General features: G+C 39.6%; 1 protein-coding gene across 1 annotated transcript; it reads left to right on the top strand.

The window, feature by feature from the left end:
- Nucleotides 1–14,343: 14,343 nt before the first annotated feature.
- On the top strand, nt 14,344–18,285 carry prr15la (proline rich 15 like a). The gene is made up of 7 exons (XM_079455799.1): nt 14,344–14,486; nt 14,559–14,645; nt 15,546–15,605; nt 15,883–15,988; nt 16,266–16,519; nt 16,635–16,821; nt 17,450–18,285. The coding sequence occupies exons 1-7, from the start codon at nt 14,397–14,399 to the stop codon at nt 17,611–17,613; spliced, it is 948 nt and encodes a 315-aa protein (XP_079311925.1). The 5' UTR covers nt 14,344–14,396; the 3' UTR covers nt 17,614–18,285.
- The last annotated feature ends 5,903 nt before the right edge of the window (nt 18,286–24,188 follow it).

Raw genomic sequence — 24,188 nt, 5'->3', positions numbered from 1 at the left:
ATTTATATTGAATTGACTATTTTCAGATATTTTGACATCATTTAACAAGAGTATTTTAATGGGTACTTGTCTTTCCTTTAATGGGTACTTGTCACATTTCTATATCAAACACTTGCTTATTATAATCTGAAAAATATTATAGTAATTTTTTCGATAAATGTATGTTATTGGTACGTTCACTATTAAACCGTCTTGTTGAGCTTTGCTACTTTAACAATACAATATTTGCTGTTTTTAAATAGGTTACAATTAAACCTCACATAATCATGCCCGATTATCTTCAAAAGATGGGCAGTTTGTCCAAAATGTCCATAAACGTTTTCTATACGAAATATTTATATAAAATAGCCTTTATCTTGTTTTTGTAAAAGCCGAAATCTATACAGTTTAATATGATATAAAAACGAAGGCCCATAATAATGATACCGGTATACTTAAATATTATACGGTATTTATACTGTTTAAACATTTAAATAATTGTCCATTTTCAAAATGTGTTTATATTCCTTTTAGCTTATATAGCTGAATTGCAAGAATTATGGGGAGTGCACAAAACGATCAGGCTTGTGGTTGACAGTGCACTGAAACAGTCTTGATACTAATATACTATACAACTATTAAAACGTTTCAAATAGTTTAACATTTTTAAATATCTGTTTATATTCCTTTTATCTTATAGCTGAATTGCAAGAATTATAGGGAGTGCACAACGCGATCAGGCATATGGTTGACAGTCCACTGGAACAGTCTAATATACACATAGTATGTCGTGTAGGCCATATGTACACGACCCTGCCCTTGAAAACCTAGCTAGTCTTTTTCTTGTTATTTATGTTTTCTACATAAAATCATTATATATGATGTGAAGAACGTTGTACCTGATATAACCTAACTGACATATCTTTAATATTGACTGAGTAAAATCAGAGCGAATTTAATGATTGAAATCAAACTTTAATGCTCGTTATCTAATTAGATTTTGAGATTCTGGCCTGGTTTTCACCGGCAGTTTCACATATATTTTACTTACTAACTAATATTCTAAGTACTAATATGTGTTTTTTCACCCTCCAGAATCTTATTTTTTTCCTGAAATGCTGTTAAAACAGGTAAAAAATGCCCCTTTAACAATTAAAACATATGAAATGTATCCCAAAGAAATGATAAAACGTGCAGGAAAATCCTAATTTCATTTCAATCCGACGTTGCTTTTTTATAAGAACATGTCATGATTTAAAACACGACTGATTGCGGTGTGTTTGTCTTTAGCGTCATCTGGTGGACAAATGTGAATATAGATACAAATATTTTTCATTGTGAAAAAACAAATTCTCGCCACTAAAGCACGAAAAGGCTAGCTCGGCATATGATTAGACAGATTAATATGTACGTCAATTTTGCAGAATTGACCGTTTCAAACATTTGAGGAATCTATTTTGATCTGTGTACAAATCCATCATTTATGACGTCTGTTTCCTGCATATAATTAGTACAGCGGGGTCACACAGCGAACGCTTTTCACATCCCGAGGAAATGTGTTTTTAAGAGAGTCGCGGGTGTTAATAGATTTCAGATCGTTTGCAGCTGCTCTCACAAAGCGCTTCAAAGTGAAGAAGCGCCGGATGAAGGAATGTCCCTTCATCAGTCACGCATCTTTTCATAGGAAAGAGACACGCAACGCGTCCCGAAATGGGACAGCTCGTGTGACGAGGTCACAACTGCACGCTGATTCCTCAAGGACTTAAACCCAAAGATATTTATCCACATATTTGTTGCTTTTGCTATGGGAAAAGCTGACCTTGTTTCCTGAGTCCTGAGTTGTTTATTGACATGATGAAAGATCATCTTTTACAAACGACCTAAAGCATAAAGCTAAACAATAGCCTACCTTTTAATGTACACTTCCGGTTATTTATCACGCGAGCAAGCCCGTTTTTATTCTTTTCTTTTTTTCTCAGGTTTTACAACCTCATGAACACAAAGGCAGAAAGGTATCAGAACCATGGACAGCGACCGATGTTAGTGACAGCTGTCGGTCAAGGGAAATTGTTTCAGCACCATAGACAGCAGCTCCGAAAAACGTGGTTTATTAGTTATTAGGGCCACCACTTTGCTTAAAACGAGTGTCATTTTTTTCTACTAATCGATATGAATATTGTATGCTGACAGTGGTGCTTCCCTCCTTGTGAGTGCCAATAGTGCATAAACTTGGCCGACACTGTGAAAGCAACACATTCAAGATTTTCCTCCGTGTCTCCCATGCAATCCATGCTCTTACAAGTGTAGTGTTCAGTTGAGTAGCTATTCTGACCCCACCCACACATGGTATCATGTGATGCTGTTATTGTTTACAGTGCAATGCTCATCTTGTGTAGATTTGTTAACAGTCTTGTTTGTAAGCAAAAGGTTGTGGGTTTCCTTCCCTGGGATCACACAAACTACATTGAGTGCATTGCATATCACTTTCGATAAAAGCATGTGCCAAATGCGTAATTGAAATGTTGCAATGATCCTCTTCTACTAGAATGATGCTAAATTTATACTTTAAGAAACAGATGAGCAAATATATAGCAAAAATGAACAATTACCTTAAAAAAGTACTCATTTTATTTTTAATTCGAAGCTTTTTGTAGTCAATCTGAAGCAGTGATGGGACACATGGTCCCTTATAATGGGCATAAATGACATCTGGGGAGTACCAGCCACAATGCAGGTGTCATGTTGTTTTCTTTATACATCATAGAGCCAGTTGGCATATAGTAGGACCTTTGAACTGTTCCTCATATTTCACTTTTTGTCACAGCTTCATGCTTGACAGTGGAAAATGTTACTGCTGTCCTGTTTTTACAATAGTTCAGGAGTGTAGGATTAGCCAAGTTCACATAGATTTGATGCCAACAATAACATTCTAAGTTGGCTGTTGGATTTAGAATGAACAAGTTTGTTTTTGTTTGTTGGATCAGTAAATTAGCATATTGAGGTAAACATTTTGAGTGGTGTGAGCGTTAATACAAAAAGTTATACACCAGTCTCTCAAAGTGTGCTTGCATTTAGATCTTGTATGTGATTGTGACAACATTTTGTACATTTTTAACAAGCCAATCATGTGAAATCATTCTTACATCTGCAAGAACACAATCCATAATAAACAACAATAGCTCAGCACTACTAAAACGTATCTCTCTCGCCTGCGCTATTTGCACCGTTACGCAACTTACATCATCTGACGCTGTACGGGCTTGCTTCATTTATAGAAGATGGGTGAATAGGCGCCTTCTGATTGGTTGGTAGCTGATTAACATACTCGTCCTGATTGGTGGAACTGCAGACATTGATGGATGGGTTCTTTGCTGATTGGTTTCGCCGAAAAATGACGTGCGCGCACGCAGGGCAGGGCTTACGTTACGGGGAGTGGCTCATTTAATGTGCGCTGTCAAGCATGTGCTCTCACTGCTCTGTCCTAACAAAAGAAGTGGTATATCAGTTTTTACCGCCAACACTCTGTCTAAAACACATGTAAACCTTTAGACTTATATTATAATTATGATTTACAACATGCATTCGAATCAACACAAATTTATAGAAGGCAAGTATTCAACTCCTCCCCAAATGTACACAAATTGTTGCCTTATTGATGTTATATAGATCTTCAGGTTTTTGTTTACCTCGGGGGTACTCGGAACAACATGGGAATAAATGTAGTGAAACTACTAACAAAATGAATTATTTCCAAATGAAATGTACATGGCATTCGTGAACAAAAAATGTAACATTATTTAAACCGCTGAAAGAAAATACGCACCATAGCTACCATGAAATTAACTAAATTGTTGCCTTTTTGATGTATCTAGGTTATATAGATTTTCTGGTTTTTGTTTACCTTGGGGGTACTCGGAACAACATGGCAATAATACTACGCACCAATAATTTATTTCCAAATGAAATGTTCATGGCACTCGTGCACAATACATTAAACACTATTGAAACTGGTGAAAGAAAATACGCACCTATAGCTACCACGAAATTATCTCGTTTAATCGAGCGTTTCTTAGAATAATATCATGGTGACATATTGTAACAGGCCTGTGTTATTTCAAAATAATAAATGACACATATATGCTGTCATCTGGATTTTAAAACGTATTTAAATATGCGTTGTGCTGGATCTCATGAACTTATTCCATCTGTGAAGCCAGGCGCTTTCGGCCAGACCCCAAAACGCCGTATGGAAGGCCTGAGCTCACTGGGCCCACCATTTCTCTCTCTCTCCTGTTTCTCGTCAGAAAGCTCAGGTCCTGCCAATACGCGTCTCCCAATCAGGGCGTACAGAGGAACACATGGTCCGCGGAGGCTTTTCAATACCCTCGCGTGCCGCACGCCCCATTTCAAATAAACACCCGGGTCCGCTTGGCGCGGCGGGACCCGCCATCTGCCCAAACAGAGCGCACGGAAAATAAATGCCGTTCTCCTAAACAAATAAACCCGTGCGCCATTCAGGGCTCTCCGGCTCGCCGAGAGCCCGTTGGAGATGGAAGCACGGGCAGGGAAAACACGATTTATCCTCGCGAAGGGTAAACACGGCGACAGGCCTCTGAATATATGGGTGGAGTGGAGAGGTTTCACAGAGTATATAGTCAACAGAAAAGTAATCAGGAGGGAAAGTAAAGTAGAGGTCGTTGGAGGAAATAAATGATTCTGACACGGGATGGTGCGTAAGGTTGGGGAACCACAGACACCGGGCTGTAGTTATAGGCCTATCTGCGAATTCAGCTAAAGGTCCCATTTGCTAGGCCAATGCAAATTGCCACCATCCCTCTAAAAATTAAACATAGTGTTATTACAGTAAAAGTTCATTTTTTTGTTGGATGTAATCCTTATGACCATAGATAATAGTAAACCATGGTTGATTTTCGTATAAGGAAGAGACTGTGGCTTGTTTTTATATTGTAAACATACATTTGTACGTAAAGTTTAACTAACCAACTTTGGCTTTTGTTGGTTAATTTGCTTTTGTTGCTTAGCTCAAAGTTGATTCAATTTTTGAGAAAAGTTAATTTAGCAGGTGAAACATTTAGGTTATCAGGTTGTCTTAATAAATACATGTGAAAATTACTTTAATATTTTTTTGTTAACGTTGGCAACACCAAAATGCCACAAAGATAAAAAATGAGATCTTTCTGGGAAGTTTATGCAACAAAGATAAAAACAAATGAGACCTGAGTATGAGATGTATTGTTCTCAAACTTCTAAAAATGCTTCTAAAATTCAAACAAATAACCATCAAATGAATTGTTTTATCAGCAGGATGTGGACACTAATGTATGTATAGTGAGACGTATACGATTTTATTATAGGAATTCAATACAACAAAGAGGGCATGCATTATGGGACAGCAACATTCTGTCTGTTTTTCCAGGAGCTGTGCATGTACCGTAGAACCACCAGAGGGCGATGAAGCATCAAAATGGAGCTTGACCAGCGAGAATCCACAAAGAGGGTTCTGAAGCCTACATCAAGATTCTGATTAAATCACAACATATGGACGATATGTTTTCTGCACATTGCCATGGCAGTTTGTCAACGAATCTGTAGAAATCTACAGCATGTCTGTAAGTAGCCTACAGAGCTTTGTACATCTTCACAAATCACTTTCTTAATCATGTTTGTTTGAATCATGCGTTGTCATCTGATAGGCTACAATGGATATTATGAAAGTTAAGTGACAATTTTTCTACGTATCTTTAGAAATCACATGGTCATATCATATAGGGAATGATTTATTATAACATTTATTTAAACACACTTCACAATCTGTGGCATGAATTAAAGATTGAGATTAAATTGTAAAGCTTCATATGAAATAAAATGTAAAAATAATAGTCTCTCTCTCTCTCTCTCTCTCTCTCTCTCTCTCTCTCTCTCTCTCTCTCTCTCTCTCTCTCTCGCTCAAACCCTGGGCGGGGAATAAAGTGATTGGCTATCCCTTCGTTCCGTCACAGGAGAGGGAGGGCTGTCACCGAAAGCCATCCTTTCAGAGACATAATCGAGGCGGGCAGGACGGCATGTGTGGGCGTGATTGGGCGATTGTGTCAGAGAAAGTAAGATTGACAGTAGTGACAGCTCCATTTATTGGCTGCTAAAGTCTAGTCAGCAAAAGGGCATTCAGGGCCACCGGCTGGCTCTGCTGGCGGCCTGTGCAGTCGGCGCCTGGTGAGTAAGCATTTAGACAGCAGCCCTCACCACTGCAATGCATGAGAGAAATATCTTTGTCAACACTCACTGTGATCTTTGACTGTGCCTTTAAAGATGAAGGTCATGCATATGAATGCAATCTCTGTCAAACTTTTTTTCACACACACATAAAAACAGCCCTGACATAAATTGCACATGTTGTCAAGCTCCCTTGGCACACAGAATCAGCCGTAAATACCCTTTGACTAAGGGTTCAGAGTCCTGACCCTGGAAACATGTCACTTAAATTTTCTCAGCACAGCATACACTACTATTCAAAAGTTTACGGTCATTTAGTCAGTCCTTTTTATTACTTGTTTCCAACTTTATGGAATTTTTAAATAGTTAGAATTAGAGTGGCTTAACAATCCAAAATAGATCAAGATATTATATTTAAACATATCCAACATTTGCCTAGAATTAGCAAAATGCTGAATTTTATCAACCAGCATTTTAAGATCTAAACTTTGGATGCCTTACAGATAATATTAAAGTGACAGACGCCCAAAAATGTACTCACCCTCAAGTTTTTCCAAATCTGCATAAATGTATTTGTTAATGAACACATAGAAAGATATGTGGAAGAATGCATGTTACCAAACTGTTCTTGACCACCATTGACTACCATTGTAGGAAACATTACAATTGTAGTAAAAAAAGTTGCATTCTTAAATATATCTTATTTTGTGTTCAACAGAAGAAAGCAATTCATACAGATGTAAAACAATTTGAAGGTGATTAAATGAAAACAGAATTTTCATTTTTGGCTGAACTATTCCTTTAAAGAAAGCTGCTTTATCTTCATTATTTGGTCCAAGATTTAAAAAATTTAGAAGTTTTTAATGAAAAAATCTATATGTTGGCACAGTTTTTCTAATAATACAATTTAAAAAATTTAAGCATATGCTTTGACTTATAATGTGTATTGAACGTGTGTGTATTGAATTTGTGGAACAGACTTTTTTAAATAATTGACTATCGTAAATATCATGACATAATCAAACATTAAATTAATAATAATAAGATCTTTAAAAGTCATATGCTTTGTAAATAAGAGGATTTTGCGTCCACTGTGAAATCTCTTGATCATTTTAAATCATGCTTCATTTTGTAAAAAGGTCAAAAAACAAAGTGGATAAAATGACTGCAAGGATGACTTGAACTTGTGAAACCTTGAAGCTTGTACTGGAGTAATTTCCATCAACAGTGTTGTGCGTGTAAGATTAATTTGATCTCCTCTGGTAATTCTTTGTCTATTTCCAGTAATGCACGAAGCCCTGAAGTCCCGATAAACAGCATCTCTTGTACCTCCAAGAATTTAACCAACATGGAGGATGAAGGACTTTCTCCTGGTGAGTTCTGGGAACTTTGTGATTTCTGATAAAATAATCCTGCAGTTGAAGCTTTTTTCAGATGTCCCGTGTACATGTTGCACTTGGCTAATAAATGTCTTTGACAATATTTAAATCACAATTTTGGCTTCTTTGCTCACACATAAACATTCACACACTCATATACACACATCAAAAATTGTTTTCCTTCTTTTATACATGTTTGCTTAACCTTTCCTTCAAACAAAGGTGAAAGAAAATAAAAGACTTCCAGAAGAAACGTCTTTCTTAAAGAAACATGCTCACTTGGTGTTACAGCATGTTGTGGCGCTAAAATATTTGTGTTACAGTTTAATTTGTCCCAATGCTTTTTAGAAACATGGACGGCCGGTGGGGTGTGACCTCAAAATGGAGCTTCAAAAGAAGAGAGACTTTCAATCCTCATGCTTTATGGAAATGTACGTTTTATCCCAACCACATTATTGGGTCCATATTTTGGATACAGGAAAGGTTTCACACCATCAGGGTTCACATGCTTATAAAAAGTCCACCACCTAATATCCTAAAGATGTCATGCTTAGAGAATCACTTAATAAAGCACATAATCGTAAGAGGCGGCCAAGACCTGAGATGACACTAAATCAATCGGCAGACGGTAACTCCTCAGGCAGGCCGCGGTACCTAAGCTCTGAGTTATGACTTTCGGGATGCCCCCGGGTTCAATATTCAGCCCGCTCGCACCTCTCTGCATCCCCACCTCACCCCCTGGACTTAATTCATTTTTCCCTCGCTGAATCTGACAGGTTGCGTGTTACTTGGCGCCTCTCTGGTCTCTAGGCCTGTGGTATGATTAAAGGAGATGGAAAAGGATTAATGGAAAAACACGAGGAACAATTCAGTCTCTGTGTTGACCTAGTGGGAAGAGCATTGTGCTAATTCTTAACATTGTGTTTGTTTTTGGCCAGGAAAGATTAAAGCTTATGTGTCTCAAGAAACCATAAATACGTCAGAGGGTTTGTTTCAGGCTGATCGCAAAGGAAATTGAAATGATGGTACTGCACAACCCCGCTCATTGCCGTGGAGGTTTTGCTTAATCATTTCCATAGCTCACGTTGTCTTTGGTGTCAGAACACATTTGCAGATGACACCGCTAACGCACGAATGGCAATCAGATGCTGTTTTCGAGTTGGAGAGCGTTTCATAAAGTCACCACGAGAGAATTCCAGACCGCAATTGCTTTCAAAACACTTAAACTCGTCATTGCTCCGTCTTTTCCAACAGGCTCCTTGACGGCCCCGAATCTGCTCATCCCGACGAGAAGACGCTGAATGCCGCCGGAGGTTTACCAGGTTAGCTTTCCACATTCTCCGATAATCAAGAACCGCCTCGCAATAACGATTAATCTCTCGTTTTGACGTGTGGCATAAATAAAGCAAACAGGGCTCGGTTTGATTACCCAGACTCCCCGTGAACAGACGGGCATTTGAATGGCTCTGCTATTTATCAACCTGGATCTTTCTTCCTCTCAATCTCTCCTGCACTAAAAAAATGCGGTCGCTGATTGCGTTTAATGTCTAACACATGGCCTGGCCAACCATTCCCAATGCTGCCCGGGGAGGTGTTTGCGTTGATTAAGAGAACTGTGTTTGCGGCCAAAGTCTCGGGTTGTGAAACCAAAAGATTTTGGCAGCACGGCAACATTTCAAGTGGCGCTCCAGGGATTTGAGTGCGTTGGCCTCTGTGGTTAGCGGACTGGGCTTAACTCTGAATCTTGCATAAGCATCCAAATGAGGAAGAAATGGTGTATTGCAGCAATTGCTTCTTATCCCGAGGAATATTGCTCACTTTGGCGCCCCACCCTTTTCCTTTCTTTTTCCCTATCATCCATTCAGCACTTCTGGAAAGAGCCCTTTCGCAGGCTGCCTGGGGTCACATTTAACCTGGAAGTGCTCTGATTGGGCTGGGGGTCACTTCACAGGCCTCCAAATTGCTTGCACCCATCCGTCACTGTCAAGCCATTATTAGTGCTATTATCATCAAAGTCACAGTTTGAATTATAGCTCATGCAAAAGCGCTGCTGCTCGGACTTAACGGTGACCTGAGCCAGGATGACAGCGAAAAGGCCTGCGACCTCACTGATGACATCACCAATTCCTCAAAGGCTGAAATGGCTTATGCTGAGCAGAACGGCGTTCTGGGTGAAAGTTTGCAGCTTCCATGACTTCAGTTTTTTTAAACTCTCACAGATGCATGTTACAAGAGGAGCGTAGGCCAGGATTGGGTCAACCATTGTGGATTAGTGAACGACAGTATAGTGAAATTGTCTGGTATTTTGACATTAATGGGAAGTGAGTTGCAGCACTGCACATGTAGGAAATTTCATGTTTATTTATGAAGCACAGTGTTTCTCAACTTTTTTTGTCTCATATAACCCTCAAGGTACCTCTTCACCAACACCAAACAAGGAATGTGCTAACTCTGTCATTATTCTGGATGTAATATAACATTTTCTGATGTTATAAATGTCTGTACAGGGTAGAAAACGGGCTCATCTCGTAGAGGCTTAAAAATAAAGGTGTTAAAGGGTTCCCCACAGTGTTCCCATAGACCAGTGGCTCTGAAATGTTTTGTTGTAAGGCCCCCTTTTTGTAGGGTGCACCACTTTGTGGGCCCCCCCAAATAAAGACGTATTATCTTAAGCTTTCAGTTTTAATTAAACCAGACACACATACAATGCTGGAACATCAATTATTTTGTTGGTAGGCTTATTCTTCTGATTGCACAAAAATTCAGATACATTTCCATATTTCTTAAAATGACACAAAAACTGTTGCCCCCTGGAACCATCTTGGGGCCCAAAGTTCGGGAACAACTGCCATAGTGGAACCATTTGTTTTGTGGATGTAAAAGGTTCTTGGAACCATGCAGCATTTTAAAGGGTGCTACATGAGGCAGTTTTTAGCTTGCATGGTTTTCTTAGGAACCTTTAATATCTGCAAAACCTTTTTTATTTGTGGAAAACGACTATAATGGGTAAGAAAGAAAAGTTTTAAAAACCCTGGATTTAAAAGGTTCTTTGAAAAACTAAAATTGGATGTTTTGTGGCATTGCTGTAAATTTTTTTAAGAGTGTGACTGACAAAGAAATAACTTTTATAAAGTTATAAATATTTAAGAGCACGGTGCATATTTTATATGCAACTGGTGTGATAGCAATTCATAAAACATATTATATTTGTAAGGTTTTGTGTACATTGAAATCTTTGTTGGTTTAAAATTCTTGCCAACTGCCTGCTGGCATCTGCTTTTGGTAAATAAACGGTACCGTTAGATCGTATGTGTTTGTAAGTGTGTAATTGCTCATTTTTTGTTTTTAAATTATTGTTATCTGGAATGGAAATCAAAATCAATTACGTTCTTATGTTCTCATCCCTCATGATCGGGCTGCTTGTTTGATTCAGGAGGGTGAGATTTTCACTTTTGGAAGAGGGTAAACTTTTGTTTCTTACAAAATAACAAAAACTTTTTTGCTAGATCTTTCTCTCTTTTGCTCTCTCTCTCTTTACATAATACAATTTCCAGAGTAAATAGTGCTATAAAGCAGGAGGCCCTGGCTGGACACCGAGTGGGATTTAATTGACCATCTGGGGGCGTCAGAGTTGACCTCTGATCCTACTCCCAGCGACCCCTGGGAGGGCCCTCAGACAATTTAATGCACAGAAAGGTGAGCAGTCCACCCAGAATTAAAGGTGAAGCAAATCATTCAACTCACAGACGGTACAAATGAACACACACACACATAAGCAGTTTTTCTGTTCTTAAGGAACATGTTTATGCATTTGTGCTGTTCACCCGAGACCATTTCGCACACCTATTGTTTATGAATTTTGAGCGTTCTGTCACTTCATTAGACTCCCCACCATGACACTTCTTTCCTCTGTTGCCAGCGTTCTCATGAATATGGAGCAGCTTTATTTATAAGAAGAGCAACGCTGCGTTAAGGCCTGTCGCAGACTGACACATGAGTGCAAAACAATGCAGGCCATTCGGTGTCCAGGGCAGCGCTGGTGAGTGTGAAGAGGTTAGGGTTTTAAAGAACTAGGAAAAAACATTCCATCATGTCTGTTTATGCTTGTTACTGTTTATACACCGGACGTGGCGCAATGCGATAAAACAATAGAACGCTTTAGAACCCATTATAATTTCAACTTTTGTCCACACTGGATGCGGCACATCGCACCTCATTAGAACAAGCCGTCTGTTGGGTTGTGTCGCATCCGGTGTAGACACTGTGTTAAATGAATATGTTTGGGAGACATTGTCCCCAACTTGAAGGGATACTTCACCCAAAAATACATATTTACCCTCAAATTGATCAAAACCTGTCTGACATTCTTCACTGGGAAGTTATTTTAAGTGTTTTGTGTCCATACAATCTAAGTCAATGGGGTCCAATGTTGTCTGGTTACCAATGGTCAATATATAATATATATTTTTATATATAGCACATACTTAAAACGAATGTATAGTACAATGCGATGTAAGTTGCTTTGGATAAAAGCGTACTCCAAATGCATAAATGTAAGCATAAAATATCTTCATTTGTGTACAAGAAAGAAAGTCATGATGAATGATGCTTTGAATTACTCAAAACATGCCCACAAAAACAAATTTTACTGTTAAAATTTGTATTGCCATGTTTCTCGTGTTATTTTTTGTAAATCACTTTGGATTAAAGCAACTGCTAATTCCAAGACAGGTTTTTGTGTAACCCAATGGAGATTAAATTGTGTTGCTGCTGAGCAGCCATGCAAAAAAAACCTTCAGAGACTTTCGGGAGAACAAAGTTGTTCATGTAGCTCAAGTGATTATGGGAATTATGGGTTCAGTTCCTAGGAGGCATGCAAGAAACATAAACCTCGAATGCACGGTTGTTGCTTTCGATAAAAGCGGCTGCCAAATGTGTAAATGTAAAGCAAATGTCACAAACAAATTCTTTGGTTCCAGTACTTTCCACTACTGTTTATACCCACACTGATCGCAGTCTCCTAACTCCGACAGACTTGTCACAAGATAAACTTCAAAGCAACCCTCAGACTTAATGAGAAACGGCAGCCTGTGACCTATAAAAGAACCTTTGTGATTGATTTGTTAGGAGAGAGGTGAAAGGCGTTATAGATAAAGTAAATAAAAGAATGTGTATCAATACATCAATACTTATCTTTATGGGGGCAGAACCACTCAAGGGGAAATTTACAAGATGGTCAATGTGTATATGATCAATTTAAATATGTGAGATGATCTTCGGTCACAGACTGCCATCCGGAGTGGCACGGAGGATCCAGAAGCAGGATGTTAGAATCAAGAAGATTTAGATAGAATTAAACATATGAGAACATTTTTTTTGTTCAGAGGTTAGATGGAGATCTCATCTGTTTCTCCTGATATCTGTTTGGATTAATAAAATATACATCATTTAGACTATCGTTGACATATAGCATGTGTATGTACAGTATGGCTAAAAGCAGGGACGGATTATGATATCAAAGGGCCACGGGGCCAGTTACCTCCCACAATTTTCCGTTCTTTCCTATAGCTGTGCATTCACAGATAGAGAAAGTAAAAATTAAGATGATAATCAATATTAAAACCATTCTCGCGCCGAGTCAAATGCCTGCACTAAAATAAACATAATCTGTACAGGGTTTATATAACACTGCACTTTTAAATATTTTCCACATTTTTTTCCTCGATCTAATTTAATTTGTGTCTAGATTAAAAACAGTTGTTTTCCTATGGGAATGCCTCTGTGTTGATCTGTTTTCGTCAGCCAGCTGATACGGGAACAGCTCTGGAATTAAGATGAGCTCCAAAACCCCATGTTTACAGTGCTCACAGACAGACTCATGACAGCGCTGGTGGCCATGACACAATTTGATTGGCCTTTCCTCTGTGCCTTGTGATCACAAGCTTCTTTAATGAGTTACAGGATCCACTTTGTTCCAGCCCCCAGCTGCTTCCCTCCCCCCGTCCCTGTGGAATATCAGACCAGACCTCTCTTCCACAACCTCAGGTTTTTCATGGATACACTTAGTGCTCACTGTAGATCACCTGGGACTGCCTGGGGTCAAACCTTACTCGACCTTTCACTTGTATCTGTTCTCATGAAGCTAAAAAGAAAGAACAAGGGAATTTTACTTAGAAAATATTTTGGAACAAAATAAGTACTATACCTGAGCACAATGAGTACGATATGAATATACTTTACTATAATATAATTAATAAATATTATATGCTTTATTCTACTATACTAGGTATTTATGCATGTTTCATTTTTGGTTTCAGCCGAGTAAAAATATTTCTGTATTTACAGTGTTTGTTTGTGATAAAAATACACTGTACAATAACCACATAGACTGTTAGAATTGACAAATCTTGCTATTATGTTTTCTTATTTTTTAAGATACAAATTAGAAGCTATATCCTTTATAATAACATAATCATGACATGTTTCCAATATAGTTATACTTATTTATACTTATAACGCCACCAAGGAAAATGTGTCATGGTTTTAAAATAGCAAAAGTACAATCATTTTGTTTCTGTGGTTTGTCCACAGTTAAAACTTTTCATAGCGTAACCTATAACGCATTTTATCCCGTTTTCAAGTCTTCTCGAGAGCTCGTGAAGAGCTCGTGATCTTGACACGCTAGTGTCTTTAACTATAATGGAAAAGCCACGAGCGTGAAAGTCATCAGGCTGTCACGGATCCGCGCGTGGCCATGAGCGGCATGATAAAGAACCGGGCGCGAGGAAAGCGGCTAATGGACGAAAGATGAGGCGAAAAACAATAGCGAAGCGCATCCTGTACACTGGACACGAGGGATGCGGAGAGCAAGCTGAGGAAGCGAGAAACATCTTCTGTGTATGTAAACATCGAGCTTTTGTCCCTGGCGTGTCTTTGATGATTTGATTTAATTATGCGATTGTCTTTCAGCACGACACGAAGAGGCGAAGATGGAGAGCAATGAATGCAGAGGAGATCTCGTCTTATAATGTTGACTATGTGAAGTTCAAAACAAGGGTTTGTTGCTTCTTATTGTTACACAAATATTGCTGATATTACTAGGATAATCAATTTGATTGAATAACCTGTACCTTAAATGTGAATAATAATGTATGCAATTATTTGTAAATGCAAAAAGGAAATGCAAAATATACGGTTAGTACGTTGTGATCAAAAATCTTTATATTTGTGTATTAGTTTGTTTGTTTGTCTATCTATGACTTTTCATTTTCAAGAGTTGGGGTTAGCATCAGGTTGTAGGTTCAATATGCACACGGAGTGATGACGTAATAAAATCTCTGCCAGCTCTGTTACATCCGGTGCCGTAGGGAACAATGGCGTTTGGCTTCAGGATGCACATAAGATTACGATCAACAAAGTGAGTCTATTATTCAAACACTTCGCCATACGTCGACAACCAAAAACGAGAAGCACTTCAGGCTATCCGTTTCAAGGATTTAGAAATCTTTGCCCTTCCTAGAGGCATGATCACAGAGGCACTTAATAATGCTCATCCGTAGTGCTGTCGGTTCGCTAAAATTCTTACTAAACTCATTGCCATCACTTGGTAAAAATCCCCTTAGTGCTATCAGAGCGGAAGTGACCTAGCTGGCGGAGATTTTAGCGGAAGAACGTCATCGTCCCGTGTGCATATACCATATTCTCATGGAGCGCATACGGCATACAAGTTAACTTCTGGTCTGTGTTTAGTTATATAGTAATATAACAATTTATTTTACATTAATTCATATTCATATTTTATTAATTGTATACAGCTCGATTAAAACATCTCAACAGTTAAAGTTTCTTTACAGAGGTCTACCGGAATAACATTTATGTCCGATAAAAAGCTTCAATGCATAATTATTCTCTGGTGTAATAGTGTTTTAAGCAGATTATTTTTATTCACTTTCACAGGCTTTTGAGGTTCTTCAGCCCATAAGTGATACTGCGAGGGATGCCGATTTCACCATGGAGGTAGTAATAAGTTGCTACACTATTAGGATATTTAAGCTTTTAATAATGTACCAATAAATCCACAGCATAAATCAAATGAACACCCACTGAAATGCCCTTTGAAGGTTTAGTGCCAACGGAGTATGTAAGTGCAATGAAAAATAAATTGCAACTGTGTCCCTTTGGCTCTAAACAGTTGGTCTGGGCATCTTAAATCACAGGTATTTTGGGTTAATTGGTGATAGTTTTATAAATCCGTGTTGTTTGCTGTTTGTACTGTGATTTGGTTAATGTGCAGGTGCTCGGAAGCCTCCAAACACGTTCGAGGGCTGAGCTTATTACCATGGTGCTGAGTATGCAGAGGGAGATGTGCGGCCTCAGAGAGCAAATCAGGAGCCTAACAGGTATAGTAGCGTGTCTGAAATGAGAAGGCAAAGTTGTCTCTCTGGGTGTTACAATATTATTCGATGCTTACATGGAAAGGGAAGGATCTTATTTAATCACCATACAGTTATTTTTGCATTGATTAAAGTAGTGTAAATGGTTGGGTTGTTACGGTACAGTTCTACTAGTTTGATTCATTTAGAAAGTTTTATATTACTGTGGTGCCATGTTGTGATTTGTTTTGAGACAATTTCATTAAAACGCTGGAATGCTACATGCTGGGATACTTCTTTGCAGCTTGCGGGAAGTTGGCACAAACGCTCGAAGGCTTGATTGAGAGGAGTGATCGATGGCTGAGCAGTACCAGCGAAACCCCGTCTCCCAGCATCCCGGTGGTGCTTGAAAGAAGCGACCCACCCTGTCAGATTTCTCCTCCAACAGCGATTAGTGGGAAAACAAGTGACTGTGCAAGTTCAAATCGACAGGGGTGTGGTCAGTATGAGGTCACACAAACAATGCCACAAAGGAATGGAAAGATTTGCGAACAAAAAGTAAGCAGCTTTTTTAGATTCACCTGTTTCACCTCAGTGTTGTTTTTGACTGCATTTGGAAGAAAGATTTCCAAATGATTTGTTGTGATCTCTTATTACACGTTTTTGACTTCAGCTTATTACTGCTGATCTTCTGGAGCGTTGCAACACAGGAACCACCGCTCAGAAACTCACCAATGACCTGCTGCGCTGCCTGTACGACAGAGACTGTCTGGCTTCTCACTCCATCTCAGGCGTCATTAACAGCAAGCGAGGGATACCAAAGCCAGCTCTTCCATCTCACGAGATCCAGGCCATTCTGAGTATGTACTGAATAGGGGTTCATTAGACGTTTGTGCCATTTTATTTTATTTTACATTTATACAAAGCATAAAAATACTATTAACATTAATTTCACATAAACCCGTATTATGAAGGAGTAACTTTGTAAGTTTAAAGTTACAGGATTTGTTTGTTATAAAAGTAATAGAATTATTATAATTTACTAGATAATTATTATATGCAATGCTAACCGCAATCCACCATATAAATAACTAAAACGTTTTCCAAATCTAGGAAAATTCAAATTGTTTGCTGACATAAACCTACTGAGTTTGGACAAGGTATAACCTGTTTGTTATACATTTTTTATCTTAATCATTTTTATCCGCGTCTACAAGAGTGTTCACCCCACGAGATCCTTGGAGAAGTTAAAACTGTATACCCCGTTTTAAAATTAAACAGCTTGAGTTACACAAGAATGTGTAATTCTGCAAACCATAATAAAGGGGCCTGCAATTCTGTGCCATTTATGGGTAATTCAGTAAAGTGGATGCCTGATTGTACGTGTGAAAACTACATTCGGTTCTGTTTCATTACCTGCAATCAGGTTTTTAATCAATTGTGGTCAGAACTTCGAATGTTTGCTCACCAGTCTAACATTCTTCGCAGGGACAGTGCAGCGGTTCTTCCCCATAAAAACAGATTCGGAAATAAAGGGCTACATTCGACAGAAGCTTCAGAACGAGGCCAAAAGACTTCGGAAAAGGCCCCACCCATCTGAGGATCCATTGGTTGGCTCTATTGAGGAGGTGGGGACTATGTTTGAGCACTGAGCGTTGACTGACACACTGTCCGACCAGTGGCAGGCCGTCCCTTCCGAATTGCTTTGTTGTTGAAGTATTTAAAACAAGTATTTCCTCACGCTGTTGTCAACATTAAGATCATGTTTGAAAGGTTTTCCTCTGAGCTGTAGAATCCACGACGAACTAGCAAATCGTTTTGTCACGTTGATTACACAAAACTGCGACGTTATTGATTCCGCGTTGCAGAACGAACCCTGGAGTTTCATTACAATTTGCAATAGAAAAAAAACATGTGGATGAAAGAGTAGCATCACTGCCAGACGTTTCTTTCGCGATTGTATCGCACACTGTTTGTTGTGCATGAAAACTTCAAATGAAGTACAGACCGAAGCTGTGAGCGCAGTGGCAGACTGTTAAGCGTCGCTCTCCTGTAAAATTACATAAACGTCACTTGGCGGGGGGGTACGTCGTGATTGATGTAGTTCAGACTTGTGGAATTTTAGTCGATCACATGTTGAAAGTGTGCTCCCTGCGTTTAATGTGAATATAGTTTTCGTGTGTGATGTGAGTGTGTCTTTAAAAAAAACACATGTGCCTCTTTTATTGGGATATTCCTTACTGTGGCCTTAACAGTCGGTGAACACAGCAGCTCTCATTTCCAAACCACTGTGATTACATCCATTAAAACATCTTTGTCTGTTTAAAATGTGTCTTTTATGTGCTTCCAAATCGAAAGAGATTGTGTTTGCAAGAGAGCCTCGAATCAGCAGCTTTGGCGTCGATTCCGAAGACATATGTGTTTTTACCATTTCAGACAGAAGCGCACAGGGCCGAGGCTCTCGAAGGCCGACGGCTATTTAAGCAAATTAACCTCGCACTCACCAGCTGTAGCACCCCACCCACCCTTCTCTGGAAAAAACATCACACAACACATGGCGCAAAGGATGGCGTGGGAACTGCATATGGTACATAATCAATAGGCCTTATCGCACAGGCACAACCCGAACAGCAGACACACAGCATCAGACTACACCATTATCAGTGATACATGACCCTAATCCATTTATGTGTCAATGATACAACAGATTGGCGTTCAGAAAAACAGCGGCGTCACACCGGGGACGATATCTTCACCGATCCAGCCGTCTTATAGACCTTGCCTCTATTTCCACTCATTAGATATGTTAACAGCAAATCGATGCTTCTCTATTGTTTCTGCAGCTTCAGACGTTCTTATTGTGTTGTTGCGTGTTGAGTGAATCGCTTTGAATGTGCGGCGAGGACAGCGGCCTCCCTTTCCAATTTCCTCTCAAATGTTTTCTTTTATCTAATGTCAGGATGGAAACACTGCAAGAGAGAGAATATTTCAAACAGCGTTATTTGATCTCCGAAGGCTCAAGTTGATTTACAAATACGAGAAGTGCTTTCGCTTTTTTCAAGCACTGTTTTCACTGCACGGCCAAACAAAACTTCAAAGTTGAAGGTTGGAGCATTAAGCGGTTCTCGGGGCCCCCATCCTTCTCCGAAGGGGCCAACACAAACACGCCTCGGCCCTCCGCGGGGCTCTCGCTGAACCTGGGTAAAAGCAGCGGGGAGGACAACTGAAATTAAACGTTTGCAGAACGGCGCAGAAACGCCTCCTCCTGTAGGCCCATGCGTTTCCCGCAGAGCTGTAATATGTCATCTGGGCAGTCGCTCCAATGGAGGACATATCCCACAATGCCCTGCAAGGCAGGGTGCCACAGTACCCGTTGCGGCTCACTAACACGCCTCCACGTGCCATCTTAACTTTTCATTTGTCTTCTTCTACCTGTCAAAAGGAGGGTAAAATGTTTGTAGGAAAACAGACGTTGACGTTGCAATTCCACTTGAAAATCAAACAGATGAGACTTGATGATCAGAACATTTTAATTGTCTAATTTCATAAACATGAAACTTTTATTTTATTTGAAATAAACAGACGTTTAACTTTGTTTTGCATATGGACCAGTTCTTTAGTAAACCTCACCACTGTTTTAATTAGACGCCTTGCTTTCATCTTTGGAATCTTGTTATTCTGTCTCTTATGGCAGCGTGACAGAGAAACGCCTGCTGTCAGGTTTCCAACTCAACAAAGACTTTGAGTTTTCTCTTGAGTTGTATGAATAAGAGTCTTAAAATGAATATGTAAGGAAGCAAGTTACCCTTATGAAATGTTATTTACAATTCTACTAAAAATAACCCCCCCCCCACAACACAAATTAACTATGTTTTACTAGCTTTTTGCTTATGGTATAAGTGTTGTTACGGTATTATATCTATATTTTTTCATATGCAAAACAATCCACAGTATTAATATTAATGTTTTCTTTAAAGGTAAAATATTATGCTTGTCAAATTCACATTTAATTTGTATTGTTTTGTCTTTATTTGGTCGATGAATCACTCTAAATACAAATGTAGAAAGGCAGAGAGAGTTTGTAAGCATCTTGAATGGCTGCCGTGTAGTTTGCGATATTATGATATGTGTATCACGTTTATTGTCAAGACTGGTACATTGTACACCTCTAGTTTGTCATAAATTTATAGTAGGCCTAATACAAACTGTCACCCAGCCATCAAACAATAATTTCTACTACACTTTTATTATAGTAAACCAAGGATTAATGTCCATAAGGGTTTTGTGTATATTTTTGTGCTTGTACCACTTTCTGTACCTTCAAAGACTGAGAAACGCACATTTAATTGAAGTCTAAAGACCAACCATCGGTCCAGTCCAAACATAACACGCATACGAGAACTGTGAACGTGAGAGAGGATCAGGATGGTCAGTTGTCAGGGCAACACGGCCCCTGGAGAGGGACGGGGTGAAGCAAACACCTGCCCTGCTCGGATCTGTGGGGAATTATTCTGACTGCGAGCAGATGAGGACCCTTAAAAACGAGAGCGAGAGGGAGAACTAGGAGGAAAAGTCGGTGAAAACGCGAGCATCTGTCCAATGAGAAGAGTGGAATTTATTTATTATCGGGAGGAAGAGGTGGTTCCATGGGGTGGTTTGATTAATGTCCAGCCCTCCATCTTGTCAGTCCGTTTTTGTCTGTTGAAAGGAAAACAAAGCACGGGGGGCTGAGCGAGAGAGAGCGAGCGAGTGAGCGAGGAAGAGAGGGAGGGGAGAGAAAGGGGTGATGGGGGGTGTTCGGTTAATGGCTGCCACTGAGGTTTCTTTTCATGTCGCCTGGGCCCGTCAGCTTTGATTGATGGCTCAGACAATGATTGGACAGACCCTTAGCTCCTGCTCAACGAACATGAGCATTATGGGAAAAAAGAGAGAAAGTGGGCAAGCGAGAGGGAGAGAGAGCGATCTCGGCCAATCGGAATCCAGAAAAGCACCTCTGCAGCCAATCGGAGGAGCGAAGAAAATAGAGCAAGGAACCAAGCTGCCTGTGCTGCAAGCGAGAGAGAGAGAGAGAGAGAGAGAGAGAGAGAGAGAGAAAATAAAGACAGACAGAATGAATAAAAGAGGTGGAGATTTAGATGCTGTCTGTCTAATCTCACTCGATTATATATGTGTATATAACAGTCTGTATGTGTAAGCACTCCATCCAAACCTGTTCAATCTTTCTCTCGCTATCTTTCATTTGGCATCTCAAACCCCATTTTCTTTCGCTAACAACCTTTTGGCTTTAGGATGCGTTGAGAATCAAGGCAGTGGATCAAATTGAAGTGTCTTCGTGGTTTGTAATATTCACTTTTGGCCTGCCCAGTCTAACAAAGAGTCAGCAAGTCAGAGGGCCGATCGATAGTCTGAAAACACTTTCATATGAGGTCATCACGCTATACGTGTATCGCTGTGTTTTGTGTCATCCGAACACTAAATGTTAAAAACTAAAAATCACACAGCATAGGCACAGCAAAGCATGCTTGAAGTGACATTTTGAGGCACACTGAAACAGACAGAAACAGGAGGCGGATATTCTTTCGGGACAGCCACGAATTTAGGAGCTGTCTGTCATCATTTCCCAGCGACTGAGGCATTGATATGTCGGCAAATATTGCCTTGAAATCATTTCGCACAACTCGTGTTTTGTTCAACGCTTTAAGAGTCATTTTGAGGACAGTTTTATTCATACAAGCTCAACATGACTTTGGGATGTTTATCATTTTATAACACTAAGTATGATACGTACAGTATAGAATAGCATTATATGCTATATAATACGCACAATATGTTAAATGTGCATAGTATGAAAATTGCCTGTATGGATGACCTTGTTTACTGTTTAACAAATAGTTGTCCATGTTTGGTGTATACCTCATAGAATGTAGAATGACGTATGCAATCTATTTTGTTCATACAGTAGCTATAACAAACAAAGAGAAGGAGACGACATTCATGTTTAAAAACGTGTCTGAGAAACGTAAAAGAACAGAACTCGAAGATGTATGTATGTGTGTAAAACAGAAGGTGAGGTACCTTGCTCTGGTTGCATTGAATATTATTAGGTTTGGGAAGAGGAACATATGTATTGGAGCTGCAGGGGCCTGGGGGGACGCTTGATCCCGTGGCGCCACTCCTCTCTCCTGCCCCCAAATGGAAGCTCAAATTGAGTTGGTGGAGCTGCGTAAATTGAATTTACAGAGGGAGCCCCCCCTCACCATTACCAGTCCCACACTGAGTTTAGGGTCATCTGTTTTAGTTGCCAAATTGATTTTTACATTTCGGCCCTCTTCCTCTACTGTCCTTCCGTGATCTCCTCGTCTTTCTGCGTCCTGCTTTCCGTTTCTCCTTCTATCTGATGTTTATAGTCATCATTCGACCGGATACGTGTAATATGGAGATAATGGTTTGTATGAGTGTAGTGGTTGGTGTGATTATCTCCTCGGATGTTCTGAGATACATGAGAAGATCGAGTGATAGAGTTTATTTAACCTGGAAACATCCTTTGTTGTTCTTGAAGTTATGTGCAAATTGTTCACAGATGTACGAATCTGTGTTTATATGACTTGTCTTCACATCTTTAGAGTGAATGAATGTGTCCTCAACCTTTATGAAGGTTCTCTGTGTGTGTGTGTGTGTGTGTGTCACTTTTGAAAAGCAGAAATTTTGCTCTTCACTTCCTCTGATGATAGCAGCATTGTAGCAATTAATTAAAGAAAATTAATTAGCCTCCTTATCATCCGAGTACACATTCATGCATTCTCTCCATCTTTCTCTAACACACACACACATGCTACACGTCACTTTAAAATGTGCTTCATGCATAGGCCTTTTCCATTTTTGTTTCAAACATAGATTTCATCTCAGATGTTGCTTTCGAAAACAAAAATAGACACAAATGAGACAATTGTTAAGAATATAAAAGAATATGTAGCTACATTTGGTTTGCATTTTGTATGCATGCACTGTAAATCAACCCAAGTCCCAGAAGTTGAGAGAACTTTTATAATTTAGAAAAACTTACAATATTGTCAAATCAAATAGATATACATTTTTAACACAGCAAATTCAATTTAGTTGACTACAATATTTTTTACAGTGTAGATTTTAATTGAATTTTATGGGACATGTTTAAGCTCATGATAATTCAAAGTGTTAATTGTAAACTTTGATACAGTCATGATCTTTGTTTCAGGAGACAAATCTGAGAAGCTATGCACTTAAACAAAACTTTCCATTTGCTCTCCCTTGAATCACATTGCTCTGTAGGAGAAAACATTTCCACGATCTCTCATTTGTGATTTTACAGCTTCACTTTTTTTATTACCCGTCATGATGATGTTTTAATCATCTTATTTGAATGTAGTAAATGGTCCTGGCGCGTGTCGCGTCATACAGAAGATAGATTATGGGAGTTTCGCGAGTTTGAAGTGCGCGAGCAGGACGTAACATTATAAAATGATCTTGTTTTGACAGCTTCTCTTTCATACCTGTCTGTATCCATTTCTCACTCTGGTGCGCGCACTTAGATCAACTATTTTTCTTTTCAGAGAACTTGGCTGGCAGTTGAAGTCTTTTCTGTGCGTGTGTACCATCCTCCTGCTGCGTACAATAGTGGGGTCTTTTCCTCGCCCATGTGCGTATGGTGAACAGGATGGGGGTTTCTGGCCCGCGGGGTTGAGCCCCTCTGGTGTCTTGAAGCAGCTTCTGAGTGAGATTGATGAGGGTCGAGACCCCCACCTCCCCCCTCCTGCCCCACCATGTCCCCCCCGAGGGTAGATACTGCTCGTACACCCCCGAACACTCTCGCTTGCCAGAACTCTCCATGTGCACAGGGCGACCCAGCTGTGCCCCTCCATTCGTGCCTGTCTCTCCCTTTCATAGTCTCTCTCTCTTTATCTCTCCATTTACATCCTTTATAATCCTTGTATTGGTCCTTTTTCTGCTGGGTCTCCATCCTTCTCGATTTGCTTTTTTCGTCTTTTTCTTGTGCTTTCAACCTCTTGTTGGTATTGCGTGATTGTCAGGTTGTGATATGCGTGATGCATTCACTTTCTATCGTTTTTTTTACTCTTTGTTTCAAAGAACTGGAGACTCCTGGACATGAAAAGAAAAAACGAGGTTGCGTCGATGCCAAAACGTCCAAATTCAAGCCCCGATTCATTTTTTTCTGATGCAACAGACTAGC

Source organism: Barbatula barbatula (assembly GCF_947034865.1).
Source record: "Barbatula barbatula genome assembly, chromosome: 5".
Taxonomy (NCBI): domain Eukaryota; kingdom Metazoa; phylum Chordata; class Actinopteri; order Cypriniformes; family Nemacheilidae; genus Barbatula; species Barbatula barbatula.
Note: the sequence above shows the minus strand (reverse complement) of the source record. Positions and strands in the feature narration are given on the sequence as shown.